The sequence below is a fragment of the Eubalaena glacialis genome, chromosome 3 (genome assembly GCF_028564815.1).
Source record: "Eubalaena glacialis isolate mEubGla1 chromosome 3, mEubGla1.1.hap2.+ XY, whole genome shotgun sequence".
NCBI lineage: Eukaryota > Metazoa > Chordata > Mammalia > Artiodactyla > Balaenidae > Eubalaena > Eubalaena glacialis.
In genome coordinates this window covers 113,757,445-113,776,168 of record NC_083718.1, presented here as the reverse complement: position 1 = coordinate 113,776,168, position 18,724 = coordinate 113,757,445, and the positions used below count along the sequence as shown (strand labels likewise).

General features: G+C 37.3%; 2 protein-coding genes across 6 annotated transcripts in view; one reads left to right on the top strand and one right to left on the bottom strand.

Moving 5' to 3' along the window:
* Positions 1-16,134, top strand: part of C3H1orf146 (chromosome 3 C1orf146 homolog) — a 58,535-nt gene extending 42,401 nt beyond the window's left edge. Inside the window, exons 5-8 of the mRNA XM_061183910.1 lie at positions 13,088-13,181; positions 14,666-14,834; positions 15,241-15,319; positions 16,000-16,134. Coding sequence (XP_061039893.1) covers positions 13,088-13,181; positions 14,666-14,834; positions 15,241-15,319; positions 16,000-16,134 — 477 coding nt within the window. The remainder of the gene's footprint in view (positions 1-13,087; positions 13,182-14,665; positions 14,835-15,240; positions 15,320-15,999) is intronic.
* A 1,179-nt stretch (positions 16,135-17,313) lies between these two features.
* GLMN (glomulin, FKBP associated protein) overlaps positions 17,314-18,724 on the bottom strand; it is a 56,156-nt gene continuing 54,745 nt past the window's right edge. For 3 of the 5 annotated variants that reach the window (XM_061183885.1, XM_061183888.1, XM_061183886.1), the window contains 3 exons: positions 18,601-18,712; positions 17,717-17,799; positions 17,314-17,607 (listed from right to left, as the gene is read on the bottom strand). In XM_061183885.1, the coding sequence (XP_061039868.1) occupies positions 17,497-17,607; positions 17,717-17,799; positions 18,601-18,712 (306 nt within the window). In that variant the 3' untranslated portion in view covers positions 17,314-17,496. Of the gene's footprint in view, positions 17,608-17,716; positions 17,800-18,600; positions 18,713-18,724 lie in introns of those variants that run through there. The other 2 variants (XM_061183887.1, XM_061183890.1) reach the window with 2 other exon arrangements.

Genomic DNA, 18,724 nt, shown 5'->3' with positions numbered 1-18,724 from the left:
TTCGTCTTGTTTATGCTTTCCTTTGCTGTGCAAAAGCTTTTAAGTTTCATTAGGTCCCATTTGTTTATTTTTGTTTTTATTTCTGTTTCTCTAGGAGGTGGGTCAAAAAGGATCTTGCTGTGATTTATGTCATACAGTGTTCTGCCTATGTTTTCCTCTAAGAGTTTTATAGTGTCTGGCCTTATATTTAGGTCTTTAATCCATTTTGAGTTTAGTATTGTGTATGGTGTTAGGGAGTGTTCTAATTTCATTCTTTTACATGTAGTTGTCCAGTTTTCCCAGCACCACTTATTGAAGAGGCTGTCTTTTCTCCATTGTATATGCTTGCCTCCTTTATCAAAGATAAGGTGAACATAGGTGCGTGGGTTTATCTCTGGGCTTTCTATCCTGTTCCATTGATGTATATTTCTGTTTTTGTGCCAGTACCATACTGTCTTGATTACTGTAGCTTTGTAGTATAGTCTGAAGTCAGGGAGCCTGATTCCTCCAGCTCCATTTTTCGTTCTCAAGATTGCTATGGCTATTCAGGGTCTTTTGTGTTTCCATACAAATTGTGAAATTTTTTGTTCTAGTTCTGTGAAAAATGCCATTGGTAGTTTGATAGGGATTGCATTGAATCTGTAGATTGCTTTGGGTAGTAGAGTCATTTTCACAATGTTGATTCTTCCAGTCCAAGAACATGGTATATCTCTCCATCTGTTTGTATCATCTTTAATTTCTTTCACCAGTATCTTATAGTTTTCTGCATACATGTCTTTTCTCTCCTTAGGTAGGTTTATTCCTAGATATTTTATTCTTTTTGTTGCAATGGTAAACGGGGGTGTTTTCTTAATTTCACGTTCAGATTTTTCATCATTAGTGTATAAGAATGCAAGAGATTTCTGTGCATTAATTTTGTATCCTGCTACTTTACCAAATTCATTGATTAGCTCTAGTAGTTTTCTGGTAGCATCTTTAGGATTCTCTATGTATAGTATCATGTCATCTGCAAACAGTGACAGCTTTACTTCTTCTTTTCCGATTTGGATTCCTTTTATTTCTTTTTCTTCTGTGATTGCTGTGGCTAACACTTCCAAAACTATGTTGAATAATAGTGGTGAGAGTGGTCAGCCTTGTCTTGTTCCTGATCTTAGTGGAAATGGTTTCAGGTTTTCACCACTGAGAACGATGTTGGCTGTGGGTTTGTCACATATGGCCTTTATACTGTTGCGGTAAGTTCCCTCTATGCCTATTTTCTGGAGGGTTTTTATCATAAATGGGTGTTGAATTTTGTCAAAAGCTTTTTCTGCATCTATTGAGATGATCATATGGTTTTTATCCTTCAATTTGTTAATATGGTGTATCACATTGATTGATTTGCATATGTTGAAGAATCCTTGTATTCCTGGGATAAACGCCACTTGATCATGGTGTATGATCCTTTAATGTGCTGTTGCATTCTGTTTGGTAGTATTTTGTTGAGGATTTTGCATCTGTGTTCATCAGTGATATTGGCCTGTAGTTTTCTTTCTTTGTGACATCTTTGTCTGGTTTTGGTATCAGGGTGATGGTGGCCTTGTAGAATGAGTTTGGGAGTGTTCCTCCCTCTGCTATATTTTGGAAGAGTTTGAGAAGGTTAGGTGTTAGCTCTTCTCTAAATGTTTGATAGAATTCGCCTGAGAATTCATCAGGTACTGGGCTTTTCCTTGCTGGAAGATTTTTAATCACAGTCTCAATTTCAGTGCTTGTGATTGGTCTGTTTATATTTTCTCTTTCTTCCTGGTTCAGTCTCAGAAGGTTCTGCTTTTCTAAGAATTTGTCCATTTCTTGTAGGTTGTCCATTTTATTGGCATATAGTTGCTTGTAGTAATCTCTCATGATCCTTTGTATTTCTGCAGTGTCAGTGGTTACTTCTCCTTTTTCATTTCTAATTCTATTTGAGTCTATTTGAGTCTTCTCCCTTTTTTTCTTGATGAGTGGCTAATGGTTTATCAATTTTGTTTATCTTCTCAAAGAACCAGTTTTTAGTTTTATTGATCTTTGCTATAGTTTCCTTCATTTCTTTTTCATTTATTTCTGATCTGATCTTTATGATTGCTTTCCTTCTGCTAACTTTGGGGGTTTTTTGTTCTTCTTTCTCTGATTGCTTTAGGTGTAAGGTTATGTTGTTTATTTGAGATGTTTCTTGTTTCTTAAGATAGGATTGTGTTGCTATAAACTTCCCTCTTAGAACTGCTTTTGCTGCATCCCATAGGTTTTGGTTCGTCGTGTTTTCATTGTCATTTGTTTCTAGGTACTTTTCGATTTCCTCTTTGATTTCTTCAGTGATCTCTTGGTTATTAAGTAGTGTATTGTTTAGCCTCCATGTATTTGTGGTTTTTAGAGATTTTTTCCTGTAATTGATATCTAGTCTCATAGCGTTGTGGTTGGAAAAGATACTTGATATGTTTTCAATTTTCTTAAATTTACCAAGGCTTGATTTGTGGCCCAAGATATGATCTATCCTGGAGAATGTTCCATGAGCACTTGAGAAGAAAGTGTATTCTGTTGTTTTTGGATGGAATGCCCTATAAATATCAATTAGGTCCATCTTGTTTAATGTATCCTTTAAAGCTTGTGTTTCCTTATTTATTTTCATTTTGGATGATCTGTCCATTGGTGAAAGTGGGGTGTTAAAGTCCCCTACTATGATTGTGTTACTGTCGATTTCCCCTTTTATGGCTGTTAGCATTTGCCGTATGTATTGAGGTGCTCCTTTATTGGGTGCATAAATATTTACCATTGTATATCTTCTTCTTGGATTGATCCCTTCATCATTATGTAGTGTCCTTCTTTGTCTCTTGTAATAGTCTTTATTTTAAAGTCTATTTTGTCTGATATGAGAATTGCTAGTCCAGCTTTCTTTATTTTTTTTTTTAAACATCTTTATTGGAGTATAATTGCTTTACAGTGGTGTGTTAGTTTCTGCTTTATAACAAAGTGAATCAGTTATACATATACATACGTTCCCATATCTCTTCCCTCTTGCGCCTCCCTCCCTCCCACCCTCCCTATCCCACCCCTCTAGGTGGTCACAAAGCACCGAGCTGATCTCCCTGTGCTATGCGGCTGCTTCCCACTAGTTATCTATTTTACATTTGGTAGTGTATATATGTCCATGACACTCTCTCACCCTGTCACATCTTACCCCTCCCCCTCCCCATATCCTCAAGTCCATTCTCTAGTAGGTCTGTGTCTTTATTCCCGTCTTGCCACTAGGTTCTTCATGACCTTTTTTTTTTTCCTTAGATTCCATATATATGTGTTAGCATACTGTATTTGTTTTTCTTTTTCTGACTTACTTCACTCTGTATGACAGACTCTAACTCCATCCACCTCACTACAAATACCTCCATTTCATTTCTTTTTATGGCTGAGTAATATTCCATTGTATATATGTGCCACATCTTCTTTATCCATTCATCCGATGATGGACACTTAGGTTGCTTCCATGTCCTGGCTATTGTAAATAGAGCTGCAGTGAACATTTTGGTACATGACTCTTTTTGAATTATGGTTTTCTCAGGGTATATGCCCAGTAGTGGGATTGCTGGATTGTATGGTAGTTCTATTTGTAGTTTTTTAAGGAACCTCCATACTGTTCTCCATAGTGGCTGTATCAATTTACATTCCCACCAACAGTGCAAGAGGGTTCCCTTTTCTCCACACCCTCTCCAGCATTTATTGTTTGTAGATTTTTTGATGATGGCCATTCTGACCGGTGTGAGATGATATCTCATTGTAGTTTTGATTTGCATTTCTCTAATGATTAATGATGTTGAGCATTCTTTCATGTGTCTGTTGGCAATCTGTATCTCTTCTTTGGAGAAATGTCTATTTAGGTCTTCTGCCCATTTTTGGATTGGGTTGTTTGTTTTTTTGTTATTGAGCTGCATGAGCTGCTTGTAAATCTTGGAGATTAATCCTTTGTCAGTTGCTTCATTTGCAAATATTTTCTCCCATTCTGAGGATTGTCTTTTGGTCTTGTTTATGGTTTCCTTTGCTGTGCAAAAGCTTTTAAGTTTCATTAGGTCCCATTTGTTTATTTGTGTTTTTATTTCCATTTCTCTAGGAGCTGGGTCAAAAAGGATCTTGCTGTGATTTATGTCATACAGTGTTCTGCCTATGGTTTCCTCTAAGAGTTTGATAGTGTCTGGCCTTACACTTAGGTCTTTAATCCATTTTGAGTTTATTTTTGTGTATGGTGTCAGGGAGTGTTCTGATTTCATACTTTTACATGTACCTGTCCAGTTTTCCCAGCACCACTTATTGAAGAGGCTGTCTTTTCTCCACTGTATATGCTTGCCTCCTTTATCAAAGATAAGGTGACCATATGTGCGTGGGTTTATCTCTGGGCTTTCTATCCTGTTCCATTGATGTATATTTCTGTTTTTGTGCCAGTACCAAACTGTCTTGATTACTGTAGCTTTGTAATATAGTCTGAAGTCAGGGAGCCTGATTCCTCCAGCTCCATTTTTCGTTCTCAAGATTGCTTTGGCTAGTCGGGGTCTTTTGTGTTTCCATACAAATTGTGAAATTTTTTGTTCTAGTTCTGTGAAAAATGCCATTGGTAGTTTGATAGGGATTGCATTGAATCCGTAGATTGCTTTGGGTAGTAGAGTCATTTTCACAATGTTGATTCTTCCAATCCAAGAACATGGTATATCTCTCCATCTATTTGTATCATCTTTGATTTCTTTCATCAGTGTCTTATAATTTTCTGCATACAGGTCTTTTGTCTCCTTAGGTAGGTTTATTCCTAGATATTTTATTCTTTTTGTTGCAATGGTAAACGGGGGTGTTTTCTTAATTTCACGTTCAGATTTTTCATCATTAGTGTATAAGAATGCAAGAGATTTCTGTGCATTAATTATGTATCCTGCTACTTTACCAAATTCATTAATTAGCTCTAGTAGTTTTCTGGTAGCATCTTTAGGATTCTCTATGTATAGTATCATGTCATCTGCAAACAGTGACAGCTTTACTTCTTCTTTTCCGATTTGGATTCCTTTTATTTCTTTTTCTTCTGTGATTGCTGTGGCTAACACTTCCAAAACTATGTTGAATAATAGTGGTGAGAGTGGTCAGCCTTGTCTTGTTCCTGATCTTAGTGGAAATGGTTTCAGTTTTTCACCATTGAGGACAATGTTGGCTGTGGGTTTGTCATATATGGCCTTTATTATGTTGAGGAAAGTTCCCTCTATGCCTACTTTATGCAGGGCTTTTATCATAAATGGGTGTTGAATTTTGTCGAAAGCTTTCTCTGCATCTATTGACATGATCATATGGTTTTTCTCCTTCAATTTTTAATATGATGTATCACGTTGATTGATTTGCGTATATTGAAGAATCCTTGCATTCCTGGAATAAACCCCACTTGATCATGGTGTATGATCCTTTTAATGTGCTGTTGGATTCTGTTTGCTAGTATTTTGTTGAGGATTTTTGCATCTATATTCATCAGTGATATTGGCCTGTAGTTTTCTTTCTTTGTGACATCTTTGTCTGGTTTTGGTATCAGGGTGATGGTGGCCTCGTAGAATGAGTTGGGGAGTGTTCCTCCCTCTGCAATATTGTGGAAGAGTTTGAGAAGGATAGGTGTTAGCTCTTCTCTAAATGTTTGATAGAATTTGCCTGTGAAGCCATCTGGTCCTGGGCTTTTGTTTGTTGGATGATTTTTAATCACAGTTTCAATTTCAGTGCTTGTGATTGGTCTGTTCATATTTTCTATTTCTTCCTGGTTCAGTCTTGGCAGGTTGTGCATTTCTAAGAATCTGTCCATTTCTTCCAGGTTGTCCATTTTATTGGCATATAGTTGCTTGTAGTAATCTCTCATGATCCTTTGTATTTCTGCAGTGTCAGTGGTTACTTCTCCTTTTTCATTTCTAATTCTATTTGAGTCTATTTGAGTCTTCTCCCTTTTTCTCTTGATGAGTCTGGCTAATGGTTTATCAATTTTGTTTATCTTCTCAAAGAACCAGCTTTTAGTTCTGTTGACCTTTGCTATTGTTTCCTTCATTTCTTTTTCATTTATTTCTGATCTGATCTTTATGATTGCTTTCCTTCTGCTAGCTTTGGGGGTTTTTTGTTCTTCTTTCTGTAATTGCTTTAGGTGCAAGGTTAGGTTGTTTATTCGAGATGTTTCCTGTTTCTTGAAGTAGGCTTGTATTACTATAAACTTCCCTCTTAGAACTGCTTTTGCTGCATCCCATAGGTTTTGGGTCGTCGTGTTTTCATTGTCATTTGTTTCTAGGTACTTTTCGATTTCCTCTTTGATTTCTTCAGTGATCTCTTGGTTATTAAGTAGTGTATTGTTTAGCCTCCATGTATTTGTGGTTTTTAGAGATTTTTTCCTGTAATTGATATCTAGTCTCATAGCGTTGTGGTCGGAAAAGATACTTGATATGTTTTCAATTTTCTTAAATTTACCAAGGCTTGATTTGTGGCCCAAGATATGATCTATCCTGGAGAATGTTCCATGAGCACTTGAGAAGAAAGTGTATTCTGTTGTTTTTGGATGGAATGCCCTATAAATATCAATTAGGTCCATCTTGTTTAATGTATCCTTTAAAGCTTGTGTTTCCTTATTTATTTTCATTTTGGATGATCTGTCCATTGGTGAAAGTGGGGTGTTAAAGTCCCCTACTATGATTGTGTTACTGTCAATTTCCCCTTTTATGGCTGTTAGCATTTGCCGTATGTATTGAGGTGCTCCTATGTTGGGTACATAAATATTTACCATTGTATATCTTCTTCTTGGATTGATCCCTTCATCATTATGTAGTGTCCTTCTTTGTCTCTTGTAATAGTCTTTATTTTAAAGTCTATTTTGTCTGATATGAGAATTGCTACTCCAGCTTTCTTTTGATTTCCATTTGCATGGCATATCGTTTTCTATCCCCTCACTTTCAGTCTGTATGTGTCCCTAGGTCTGAAGTGTGTCTCTTGTACACAGCATATATACAGGTTTTGTTTTTGTATCCATTCAGCCAGTCTACGTCTTTTGGTTGGAGCATTTAATCCATTTACATTTAAGGTAATTATCGATATGTATGTTCCTATTACCATTTTCTTAATTGTTTTGGGTTTGTTATTATAGGTCTTTTCCTTCTCTTGTGTTTCCTGCCTAGAGAAGTTCCTGTAGCATTTGTTATAAAGCTGATTTGGTGGTGCTGAATTCTCTTAGCTTTTGCTTGTCTGTACAGTTTTTAATTTCTCCATCAAATCTGAATGAGATCCTTGCTGGGTAGAGTAATCTTGGTTGTAAGTTCTTCCCTTTCATCACTTTCAATATGTCCTGCCACTCCCTTCTGGCTTGCAGAGTTTCTGCTGAAAGCTCAGCTGTTAACTTTGTGGGGCTTCCTTTGTATATTATTTGTTGTTTTTCCCTTGCTGATTTTAATATTTTTTCTTTGTATTTAATTTTTGATAGTTTGATTAATATGTGTCTTGGCGTGTTTCTCCTTGGATTTATCCTGTATGGGACTGTCTGCACTTCCTGGACTTGATTGACTATTTCCTTTCCCATATTAGGGGAGTTTTCAACTATAATCTCTTGAAATATTTTCTCAGTCCCTTACTTTTTCTCTTCTCCTTCTGGGACCCCTATAATTCAAATGTTGGTATGTTTAATGTTGTCCCAGAAGTCTCTGAGACTGTCCTCAATTCTTTTCATTCTTTTTTCTTTATTCTGCTCTGCAGTAGTTATTTCCACTATTTTATCTTCCAGGAAACTTATCCATTCTTCTTCCTCAGTTATTCTGCTATTGCTTCCTTCTAGAGAATTTTTAATTTCATTTATTGTGCTATTTATCATAGTTTGTTTGCTCTTCAGTTCTTCTGTGTCCTTGTTGAACATTTCTTGTATTTTCTCCATTCTATTTCCAAGATTTTGGATTATGTTTACTATCATTACTCTGAATTCTTTGTCAGGTAGACTGCCTATTTCCTCTTCATTTTTTTGGTCTGGTGGGTTTTTACCTTGATCCTTCATCTGCTCTGTGTTTCTGTGTCTTCTCATTTTGCTTAACTTACTGTGTTTGGGGTCTCCTTTTTGCAGTCTGCACGTTCATAGTTCCCATTGTTTTTGGTGTCTGTCCCCAGTGGGTAAAGTTGGTTCAGTGGGTTGTGTAGCCTTCCTGGTGCAGGCGACTAGTGCCTGTGTTCTGGAGGATGAGGCTGGATCTTGTCTTTCTGGTGAGCAGGACCGCGTCCGGTGGTGTGTTTCAGGGTGTCTGTGACCTTATTATGATTTTAGGCAGCCTCTCTGCTAATGGGTGGGGTTGTGTTCCTGTCTTGCTAGTTGTTTGGCATAGGATGTCCAGCACTGTAGCTTGCTTTTCGTTGAGTGGAGCTGGGTCTTAGTGTTTAGATGGAGATCTCTGGGAGAGCTCTCGCTGTTTGATATTATGTGGAGCCAAGAGGTCTCTGGTGGACCAATGTCCTGAACTTGGCTCTCCCACCTCAGAGGTACAGGCCTGACACCCGGCCGGAGCACCAATACCCTGTCAGTCACACGGCTCAGAACAAAAGGGAGAAAAAAAGAAGGAAAGAAAGAAAGAAAACTAAAATAAAGTTATTAAAATAAAAATTATTAAAAATAAAAAAATTAAAAAGTAATAGTAAAAAGAAAAAAAAATAGAAAGAAAGAAGAGAGCAACCAAACCAAAAAAACAAATCCACCAATGATAACAAACGCTAAAAACTATGCTAAAAAAAAACAAAACCAAAACCAAACAAAAAAAACACGGACAGAGAGAACCCTAGGACAAATGGTAAAAGCAAAGCTATACAGACAAAATCACACAAAGAAGCATACACATACACACTCACAAAAAGAGAAAAAGGAAAAATATATATATGTCATTGCCCCCGAAGTGCACCGTCTCAATTTTGGGATGATTCTTTGTCTATTCAGGTATTCCACAGATGCAGGGTACATCAAGTTGATTGTGGAGATTTAATCTGCTGCTCCTGAGGCTGCTGAGATATTTCCCTTTCTCTTGTTTGTTCGCACAGCTCCTGGGGTTCAGCTTTGGATTTGGCCCCGCCTCTGTGTGTAGGTCACCTGAGGGCATCTATTCTTCGCTCAAAAAGGACGGGGTTAAAGGAGCAGCTGATTAGGGGGCTCTGGCTCACTCAGGCCAGGGGGAGGGAGGGGTATGGAATGCAGGACGAGTCTGTGGTGGCAGAGGCCAGCGTGAAGTTGCACCAGCCTGAGGCGTGCCATGTGTTCTCTTGGGGAAGTTGTCCCTGGATCACGGGACCCTGGCAGTGGCGGGCTGCACAGGCTCCCTGGAGGGGAGGTGTGGCTAGTGACCTGTACTTGCACACAGGCTTCTTGGTGGCTGCAGCAGCAGCCTTAGCATCTCATGCCTGTCTCTGGTATCTGTGCTGATAGCCGCAGCTCGCGCCCATCTTTGGAGCTTGTTTAGGTGGTGTTCTGAATCCCCTCTCCTCACGCACCCCGAAACAATGGTCTCTTGCCTCTTAGGCAGCTCCAGACTTTTTCCCGGATTCCCTCGCTGCTAGCTGTGGCGCACTAGTGCCCTTCGGGCTGTGTTCATGCAGCCAACCCTAGTCCTCTCCCTGGGATCTGACCTCCGAAGCCTGAGCCTCGGCTCCCAGCCTCCGCCCGCCCCAGTGGGTGAGCAGACAAGCCTCTCAGCCTGGTGAGTGCTGGTTGGCAGCGATGCTCTGTGTGGGAATCTTTCCGTTTTGCCCTCTGCACCCCTGTGGCTGCGCTCTCCTCCGTGGCTCCGAAGCTTCCCGCCTCTGCCACCTGCAGTCTCCGCCCGCAAAGGGGCTTCCTAGTGTGTGGAAACTTTTCCTCCTTCACAGCTCCCCGCCACTGGTGCAAGTCCCATCCCTATTCTTTTGTCTTTGTTTTTTCTTTTTTCTTTTGCCCTACCCAGGTACGTGGGGAGTTTCTTGCCTTTTGGGAAGTCTGAGGTCTTCTGCCAGTGTTCAGTAGGTGTTCTGTAGGAGTTGTTCCACATGTAGATATATTTCTGATGTATTTGTGGGGAGGAAGGTGATCTCCACATCTCAGTCCTCCACCATCTTGAAGGTCTCCCTCAATGTTTCCCAGTCTTATTTGAATAAGGAACATCTTTTAATATCTCATGGGACTAATATTTAATGAAACATAATTTGGAAAATCTAGTCTTAGCTCCTTGTTATTTTGAAAACTTAACTCTTGAACTTACCTATTTTGTAATTCAATACTTTCTAATTTTATCTTTATTATTTTCTTCTACTATTTTCTTTTTACTTCTCTTAGTTGGCTCCTGGATAGGATAGAATTGAAATTCATCAGTGTGGCATACATAGTCCTAATGATCTGCCATCAGTTATTCCTAACACTGTCTCCAAATTAACTGACTCATACACAACTAACACACTTAAAAGAATCATACTTTCAGGTCTGAATGCCTTTGTCTATGTTTTCTTTCTGTCTACGTTCTTCTCACATTTGTCTTCTTCCTTCACTTGTCTGCTTAATAAACTGTTTTCCATTTAAAAGATTTGCCTCAAATTTTATGAAACTTTCCTGACTCTTTCACATCTGTTACATCCTTTTATATAGTTTCTGGTTCTTTGCCAAAATTCTCAACCTTGCCTTTCACCTCCTTGAACATAGTAAACAGCTATTTTAAAGTATATACATGATAACTTTACTATATGTATCCCCTATGACTCTGCTTCTATTACCTGTTGTTTTTCCTAGTTCTCTTTCATGTAATTTTGTTTTCGTATGTCTGATTTTTTTTTTAAATTTATTTATTTATGGTTGTGTTGGGTCTTCGTTTCTGTGCGAGGGCTTTCTCTAGTTGTGGCAAGTGGGGGCCACTCTTCATCACGGTGCGCGGGCCTCTCACTATCACAGCCTCTCTTGTTGCGGAGCACAGGCTCCAGATGCGCAAGCTCAGTAATTGTGGCTCACAGACCCAGCTGCTCCGCGGCATGTGGGATCTTCCCAGAGCAGGGCTGGAACCCGTGTCCCGTGCATTGGCAGACAGATTCTCAACCACTGCACCACCAGGGAAGCCGTGTCTGATTATTTTTAACTGTGTGTTGGAATTTGTATTTGAAAAATTGTGGAAATAATTTGAGGCCTAGAATAGTATTATATTCCTCTAGAGAATCCTTAATTCTGTGAGAGAATTAAACCTCTAATGTCCTAAGCAGGGTTGCCAGACAACATACAGGACACTCAGTTAAATTTCAGTTTCAGATAAACAATGAATTTAGTGTAATTTCATCCCAAATATTGTACAGGACATACTTATACCAAAAAATTATGTTGTTTATATGAAATTCAAATTTAACTGTATGTTCTATTTTTTTATTTGCTAATCTGGCAACCCAAGCCCTAAGGCTTCTATTTTACGTAATAAAGGAGCTTATCTCCTGTTCATTTAGATGATACTAGTTATGTGAGAATTGAGAAAATAGTCATTCAGATAATTTTCTTTGTTCTGTAGTTGAAATGAGGAGACCTAATTGAGAAGGGTCGCTCTAGGGAGTGCTTCTGCAAGGTACTTGGGAGAACTAGTAATACAGTATCACTTTAATACAATTTTAAGGATTGAAATGGTTTGAAGCTAAGCTGCAGCCCCTGTGAGAGCTGTTCTACTTTTGTCAAACGCTCTGTTCAGCCTCTCGTCTCTCTCTTCCTGAACTGACAGGTGCCCTCAGGGAAAAAAATCACCTAAATGCTGATCTCTTATCTTTGAATTTCTGTATAGGTCTTGGTCTTGTAATTTTTCACTATCCTGCTAACTCTCTGATGCATTCAAGCAGATTTTTAAAAATTTCCAGCTTTTCTAGTTGCCTTCAGCAGGAGGGTTGGCCTAAATTACTTAATCTGCCATCACTGGAAGCAATGTGTAATTTTAAAACAGCAAAAGAAAACTCATGCGAAGAGTCTTAATTGAACTCTAGGTCAGGATCTGTTTGAGTACCATAAAATACTCTTTTTAGGAAGGAAGGGAATCAAGTATTCTATATCTATCTAATTCCGACCAGTGTACTTAAAATATACATGTTCTGAGGCTAAATATAAAGTTTATATAAGGGATTTTTATCTACTTGGAGACTAACAAGCTTGAGTTTTAACCAATCCATAAATAGTATAAACCACTTATATTTTAGTGCTTTGGGTAATATCTAATTATGTGGGTAGAATAGGAAATTAGATGAATTTTGAAATGCTTAGTATTTAAACCAAAAGTCCTACTGCTGTCTTCATGTTTTCTAACTCACCTAAGCCTTAAAACATTTGAAAAGTATACTAAAAGTAACTGTAATGTAAACATGAATTGGAGAATTGGTTGTCTCCTTGTGGTACTCTGTATGGCACCTCATGGTTCTGTCAACCATCTAAGAAACACACCACCATACACCTTCTATTTATACATTAATGCATGTCAGAATCCATCTTCAAGTTGTTTTTCAAGAGAAGTTTGTGTTTGCTCTTATAGTTTAATTCTTTAATACTGTCCTTATTTTCTTCCCTAAGTAACATAACTAGTACACAACTCATTTCCAAACCACAGTGTTTCAAAACTAAATATTTTACTTTTTTTTTTTTTAATTTTTATTTATCTATTTATTTATGGCTGTGTTGGGTCTTCGCTTCCATGCGAGGGCTTCCTCTAGTTGCGGCAAGCAGGGGCCACTCTTCATCGCGGTGCGCGGGCCTCTCACTATCGCGGCCTCTCTTGTTGCGGAGCACAGGCTCCAGACGCGCAGGCTCAGCAATTGTGGCTCACGGGCCCAGTTGCTCCGCGGCATGTGGGATCCTCCCAGACCAGGGCTCGAACCCGTGTCCCCTGCATTGGCAGGCAGATTCTCAACCACTGCACCACCAGGGAAGCCCTTACCTTTTTTTTTAAAAGTTTTTTTTCTCCATAGAGAGAGCACATTTGGTGTCTCTGATGATGATCAAATCTTTAAGTGGTATAGTTATAAAAGAAACTATTAAACTTATTTTAATTTCTTGATTAGCTTTCATTAAACTCTTTAAAACATGTCATAAGTTTGTATTTCTGAAAATTTTTTTAAGAGTTATGAAGTTGCAACTGCCCTAGAAAATCGAAGCCATAAGGTTCGGTATTCAGATTCAGTGGAAAATGGATCAATTATATTTTCTCTTTCTGGTACAGTATATTTGCTAACTTCCTTGATTTAAGTTTCTTAATAAATATGTAAGTGTAAATTCTAATAATTTGGTAGTTCAGTAACTAAGTAATAAGCTTAAGGTGTTATCTTTTGGGAAAGGTAAATGTATAAAACTTTGTTACTGCTGCAAAAGCAGTACATATGGCCAATTACAAAATATATTCCTTTTTAGATTACAATTGTTGAACTAAAGCTGAACCAGTGGAGTCTGGTAGATGATGGTACAAACTACTTGCTTTGGAACGAAGTTGAAAATAGAAAAAAGCCACCCTCCCCAACAATCAATACTTAAAATATTACCCATATTAACAAAGAGGCCAACATCACGATATTGGTCAAAAATCCATATACAAAAACAATATAGAAAAATGTTTTTCATGATTCTGTACAAGAGTTTGCTGAACATAATATTGATATAAACAAATACTAACTAAAGGAAACAAATGGGGACAAATGTTCCCCAAATCATAAAACTGTACAACTGTGAGTCATGGGCAAAGTACAGGAAGGAATTAGATTAGGATATGAGAAAGCTGGGGACATGGGAAGGAGGCAGCTCCACTTGTGCTTGGAAAATGACAGAAGTGATAAAAAACATGGAGGTGAAGGATTTTATTAGGATGGTTACAAACAGACCTGTACTCTAGCAGAGATTTTGGAAGACAGACAGGCACTTTCAAAAGCTCCTAGAAATAGACCTCCAGGCTGAAAATGGTCCAACCTCAAATTCATCTTTCCCAGTTGATTAGAGAGCCCTATATGCATTCTATTATTTAATCCTTTCAACAAACCTATCAAAGAACTATTATTCCAACCTTACAGATGAAGAAATTTAGGTTCAGAGAGGTTATATAAATTTTTAGCTCAGGTTGATTCAATTAGTATAATCACATAGTCGCTTTCCTCAGATTGTGTCTTCCCCTCATCTTTTGAAGAGCTAAGTAGATTGTTTCCCTTATGGACCATTCTTATAGGCCTGATACTGTTTCAGAGATCCTAGATATCTGCTTACTGTTTTAATTTATATAATAGTTTATGTCCTGATATAAAAGATTCTCCAAGAAATAACTAAAGGCTTGCTTAAAACGACTTTTCTTTAGTTGATTTCCAGCTTTTAAAAATCATTATAACATGAAAAATTAACATGTAACTAAAATTCGGCATTACTTTCATTGTGGACAGTGCCTTAGAGTAAAAAAAAAAAGGTTACTGACCAAGAAAGTGTTTTTCCCTTAAATATTTAGATTAAGTTATCCTTTTATACAGAACACTTAAAAGAACTACCTAATTATTTTGTCATGTAAGACTTTCATTATGGTAATTTCCATTTGTTATGGGTTTAGGGCCTGGACACTTACAGCTATGTTTTACTTATAGTTATTTTTGTTGATTTTACTGAGTTTACAAAAAAAAATTTTATCAGTATGATGGTGACATTTTATATTACACTCACCTTTCCTAGGAGTTGCATTTTTATTGATGGATGCTAAGAAATGCTTTATGTCTGCTGAAGAAACATTTCTAGCCAAAATTGAGAAGTTTATTAACATTCACCGAAATAGTTTTTTGGTTCTGTCTGCTGCCCTGCATGGGCCTGAGGAATGGAAACTGATGTTCAGGATTCAGCAGAGGTATGGACAACAGCACTACAGACCTATTTTTCTGAAATTATTTTATTTACTCCGGTTCTGAATTATTTTAGGCAAGCGAATTATGTTTTGCCAAAAGGTAAACTTTATAATGTTAACCTGTCATATTTAATAAAATGCAGGCCAAATAGCTAGTCTATGAATCAGGGTGACAAGTTTCAGAGTGCATGCTGATTTATGGGATTCTCCAGCAAGACTAAATCAGAAGTGAACACTTTTTAGTCAATTAAGTTCTGGTTGTAAAGCCATATCAAATCCTCTGTGGAATAAGGCAGGCATGAATGAATAAACAAATGACAAACAATAAGAGGTTTCTCTCTTCTTTCCACTTAAGATAACAGATGTAAGTCATATGAACTATTTAACTTATGAAGTTTTTTTTTTCCAGATTCCTGGGTAGTAACCTACGGATACTTCCAGTACACAACACAATAAATGCTATTAATCTTATGTGCACCATAGCTAAGGTAAGTCACCTGAGGAAAATGATATAACGTACATACACACTGATACACTTTAAGGTTCTTGACTTCAAAATGCACACCCTCTTCGGTAGAACTGACAAATATTCTACTTCTGTTCCCCTCAGAGAAGTTGCTATTTCCAAACACACGCAACTCTTTCCCAAGCCTGAACTTAGCCTCTCAAGTCTTCTCAATTTACTTCCAGTACCAACTACCAGGATCACTCATTTAGAGCCAAAAGAGCATTTGGCCATATATACACAGTGTTGGCCCTATTGGTTACTTAAATCTTCTTTCAAGTTCTAAAGTATAAATATTGGTAGTCATGAACTGTCAGAGTGCATACATACTATTTTATAACTTCACTGGTTATCCACTTTCTTTTCATACTTATTCTCCTCTGTAAAGTGTGCTCCCAACTCCCACAGGCAGAGTTAGGTGTTCCTTACTCTTATACTTGGAACAGATCCCTGTTGAAGCAATTCTTAATAGTATTCTATTTTTTGGCTTGCACATCTGAAATCTCTTAAAGACAGAGATCAGGTATTTTTCTGTTACTCTAATAACCCATACACAGTACTGATTGATGCTTGTTGAATAAATAATGTTAGGTATTTTATGATGTGACCCTGTAAAAATACCTTATTTCTCAAATAATGTTGCATGTTTATATCTTCTTCCAGATCACCTCCAAACCACACACAGATAGCATCTGCTACAGAATGATAACAACTAAAGCTTACATCATTGAGCAAAGTCCAGTTTGGAAAACACTTCAAAAGATAAAACTGAGTAGTGATACATTTAACCCAAATTAGATTATCAATTATAAATGTTCTTTTGGAAGAATATTAAAATAAAATACATACAATTAAAAATGATTTTATTTTCAGGAGTTCTGTTACTTCCTTTAATAGCGTTCAGAAAAGGGACTTCCCTGGTGGCACAGTGGTTGGGCATCCGTCTGCCAATGCAGGGGACACGGGTTCAATACCTGGTCCAGGAAGATCCCACATGCCACGGAGCAACTAAGCCTGTGGCAACAACTACTGAGCCTGCACGCCACAACTACTGAAGCCCGCATGCCCTAGAGCCCATGCGCCACAACTACTGAGCCCACGCACCACGAATACTGAAGCCCGCGCGCTCTAGGGCCCACGTGCCACAACTGCTGAGCTCATGTGCCTCAACTACTGAGCTCGCGTGCCGCAACTACTGAAGCCTGTGTGCACCTAGACCCCGTGCTCTGCAACAAGAGAAGCCACCACAATGAGAAGCCTGCACACCGCAATGAAGAGTAGCCCCCACTCGCTGCAACTAGAGAAAGCCCGTGCGCAGCAATGAAGACCCAATGCAGCCAAAAAAAAAAAAAAAAATGCAGTATCTGCAAAATGCAATAAAAAATGAGGTATATAAAAAAAAAGTTCAGAAAAAATTGGTACATACATATATTATAAAACTCAGATGCAGTTTCTTAATGATACAAATTAAGTTGGATGAACAAATATTTAATTGGAAATAAATATACAGCATTTTCTAATTAGCCCCTTAGGTTAAAGGAAAAGTCATATATACTTTTTTATAATACAAGCCAGCCAGTATTTCTAAAATTAATCTTCACATATGCTTTCACATTGTAACTACTGCTGGAGAGCTGGTGATTGATAGGACTCTGCCCGCTAAGACTCCTGAGGCAGGGAAAAAGAAGGAAATTAAGAGAAGTAGTCAGCTGGTCCAAACTCAAAATTTCTCTCTAAGCTCTCTTAGCTCTTAGTGGTGTGATAGCCAGTTTGATACTAGGAGTTCTAAAATGTAACACAGCATCTAAGTGGAACATAAAGTGTATCAGTATTTTTATAAAGTCACAACTGTATGAATGAATAAAGGCAATTCCAGTACATTTTATGAAGTCATAATATAAAATTATTGATTTGTATTGGACTTTCAATGGTAGTATTTAAAATACACATGGGCATTATTTACCATGTAGATATCTTTTTAAAACCAAACAATACTACTGATCCATAATGTGTCATTGCTGAAACGGATAAATGAGAAAAGCTACATTTATTTTCTATCAGTGTGTTTTACAGAAAAGCTTTTATAAAGGTATTAAATAAACATAATGGAAAATAATATAGTATATTACTAGTTTTTATTTAGGGGATGGAGCTTTCACTTTATCCCTTATTTTCCTCAGAGGTAGACTTTGTTTTTATTTCAATGAGTTCTTCTACTCGAGCCAGAACACTTTCAATCAAATCAAATGTGAAAAGAGCTGAATGTAGGACCTGCAATGCCAAGAAAAATTAGTGTTATTAAGGCTGCCTTTAAAGCAAAACAAAGCAAAAAAGAGAAAAGACTTCAGCTGTATGTAGCTTAGGAAAATTTCATATCTACCTTAAGCTGCATTTCAGGAGGCATATTCGGGATCTCTTCTCTACCTACAGTTATAGAACAAAGATCTTTAGACTTCTGGACTTCTGTAAGAGAAAATAAAATCGTGTCACACTTAATCATTAAAACAACTCTCAGATTTCAATAATAAATTTATAAGCTACTTTATCATTTACTAACTTAAAAAATGCCAGTTATTTGTGTAAATTAAGCCTTATTGTTTAATAGCTCAGGGTATGCTAAAATCAAGCTATGAACAAACAAAAATATTAAAATTCTGCAACACGTGAATTAATGTTTCTTTAGGTGAATAGTATTTTGGCATGTACAGGATGAATGAAAATTTTAAAACTTTTTTCTTCAATATAAAATCAGAAATATACCTGTCACACTAAAAAAGACAAAATTTTTAGTAATGCCTACAGAAATACCACCATAGTGAAATGGAAAAGATCACAAGATTATTATAATAGAAATGCTGACTTTAAAAAGTAATTCTGGATTTAAGATTCTTTTTCATAATTTGTACAAACTTAGTAGAGGGTGAAGTGGGGGATGGACCCCACAATACTAAAGGAAGTACAATGACATCCAAACAGAAATACTTGTGATACAATTAGATTCTTAATCAGACCTTGAGGTTTGAAACCAGAATATGCTTCAGTTTGGTTTAAATCTTTGTTAACCCAATTTCAGTGTTAACTGGCATATAGATTTGCCAAGAATCATTTTAATTATAAATAAAATGACTTAGCTATCACAGTTCCCTGCTTGCTCTAAGTTAGACAAGTACAAGATTAAGTTCTTTATTTTGAATATAAACGACAGTTCAAATAAATATGACTAATTTTTAGACCTAACTGAAAATGAAACTTCACATTACCAACCTTGGCTATTTTTAATTTCTGCTTCATAATGTGCTTTTGACATATTAAGACCTGTATGGAGTGGCTTTAAGAAATTAGTCTCAATCTTTTCGAGTTCTGTCCATAATCCAGTCTGTTTGGAAGA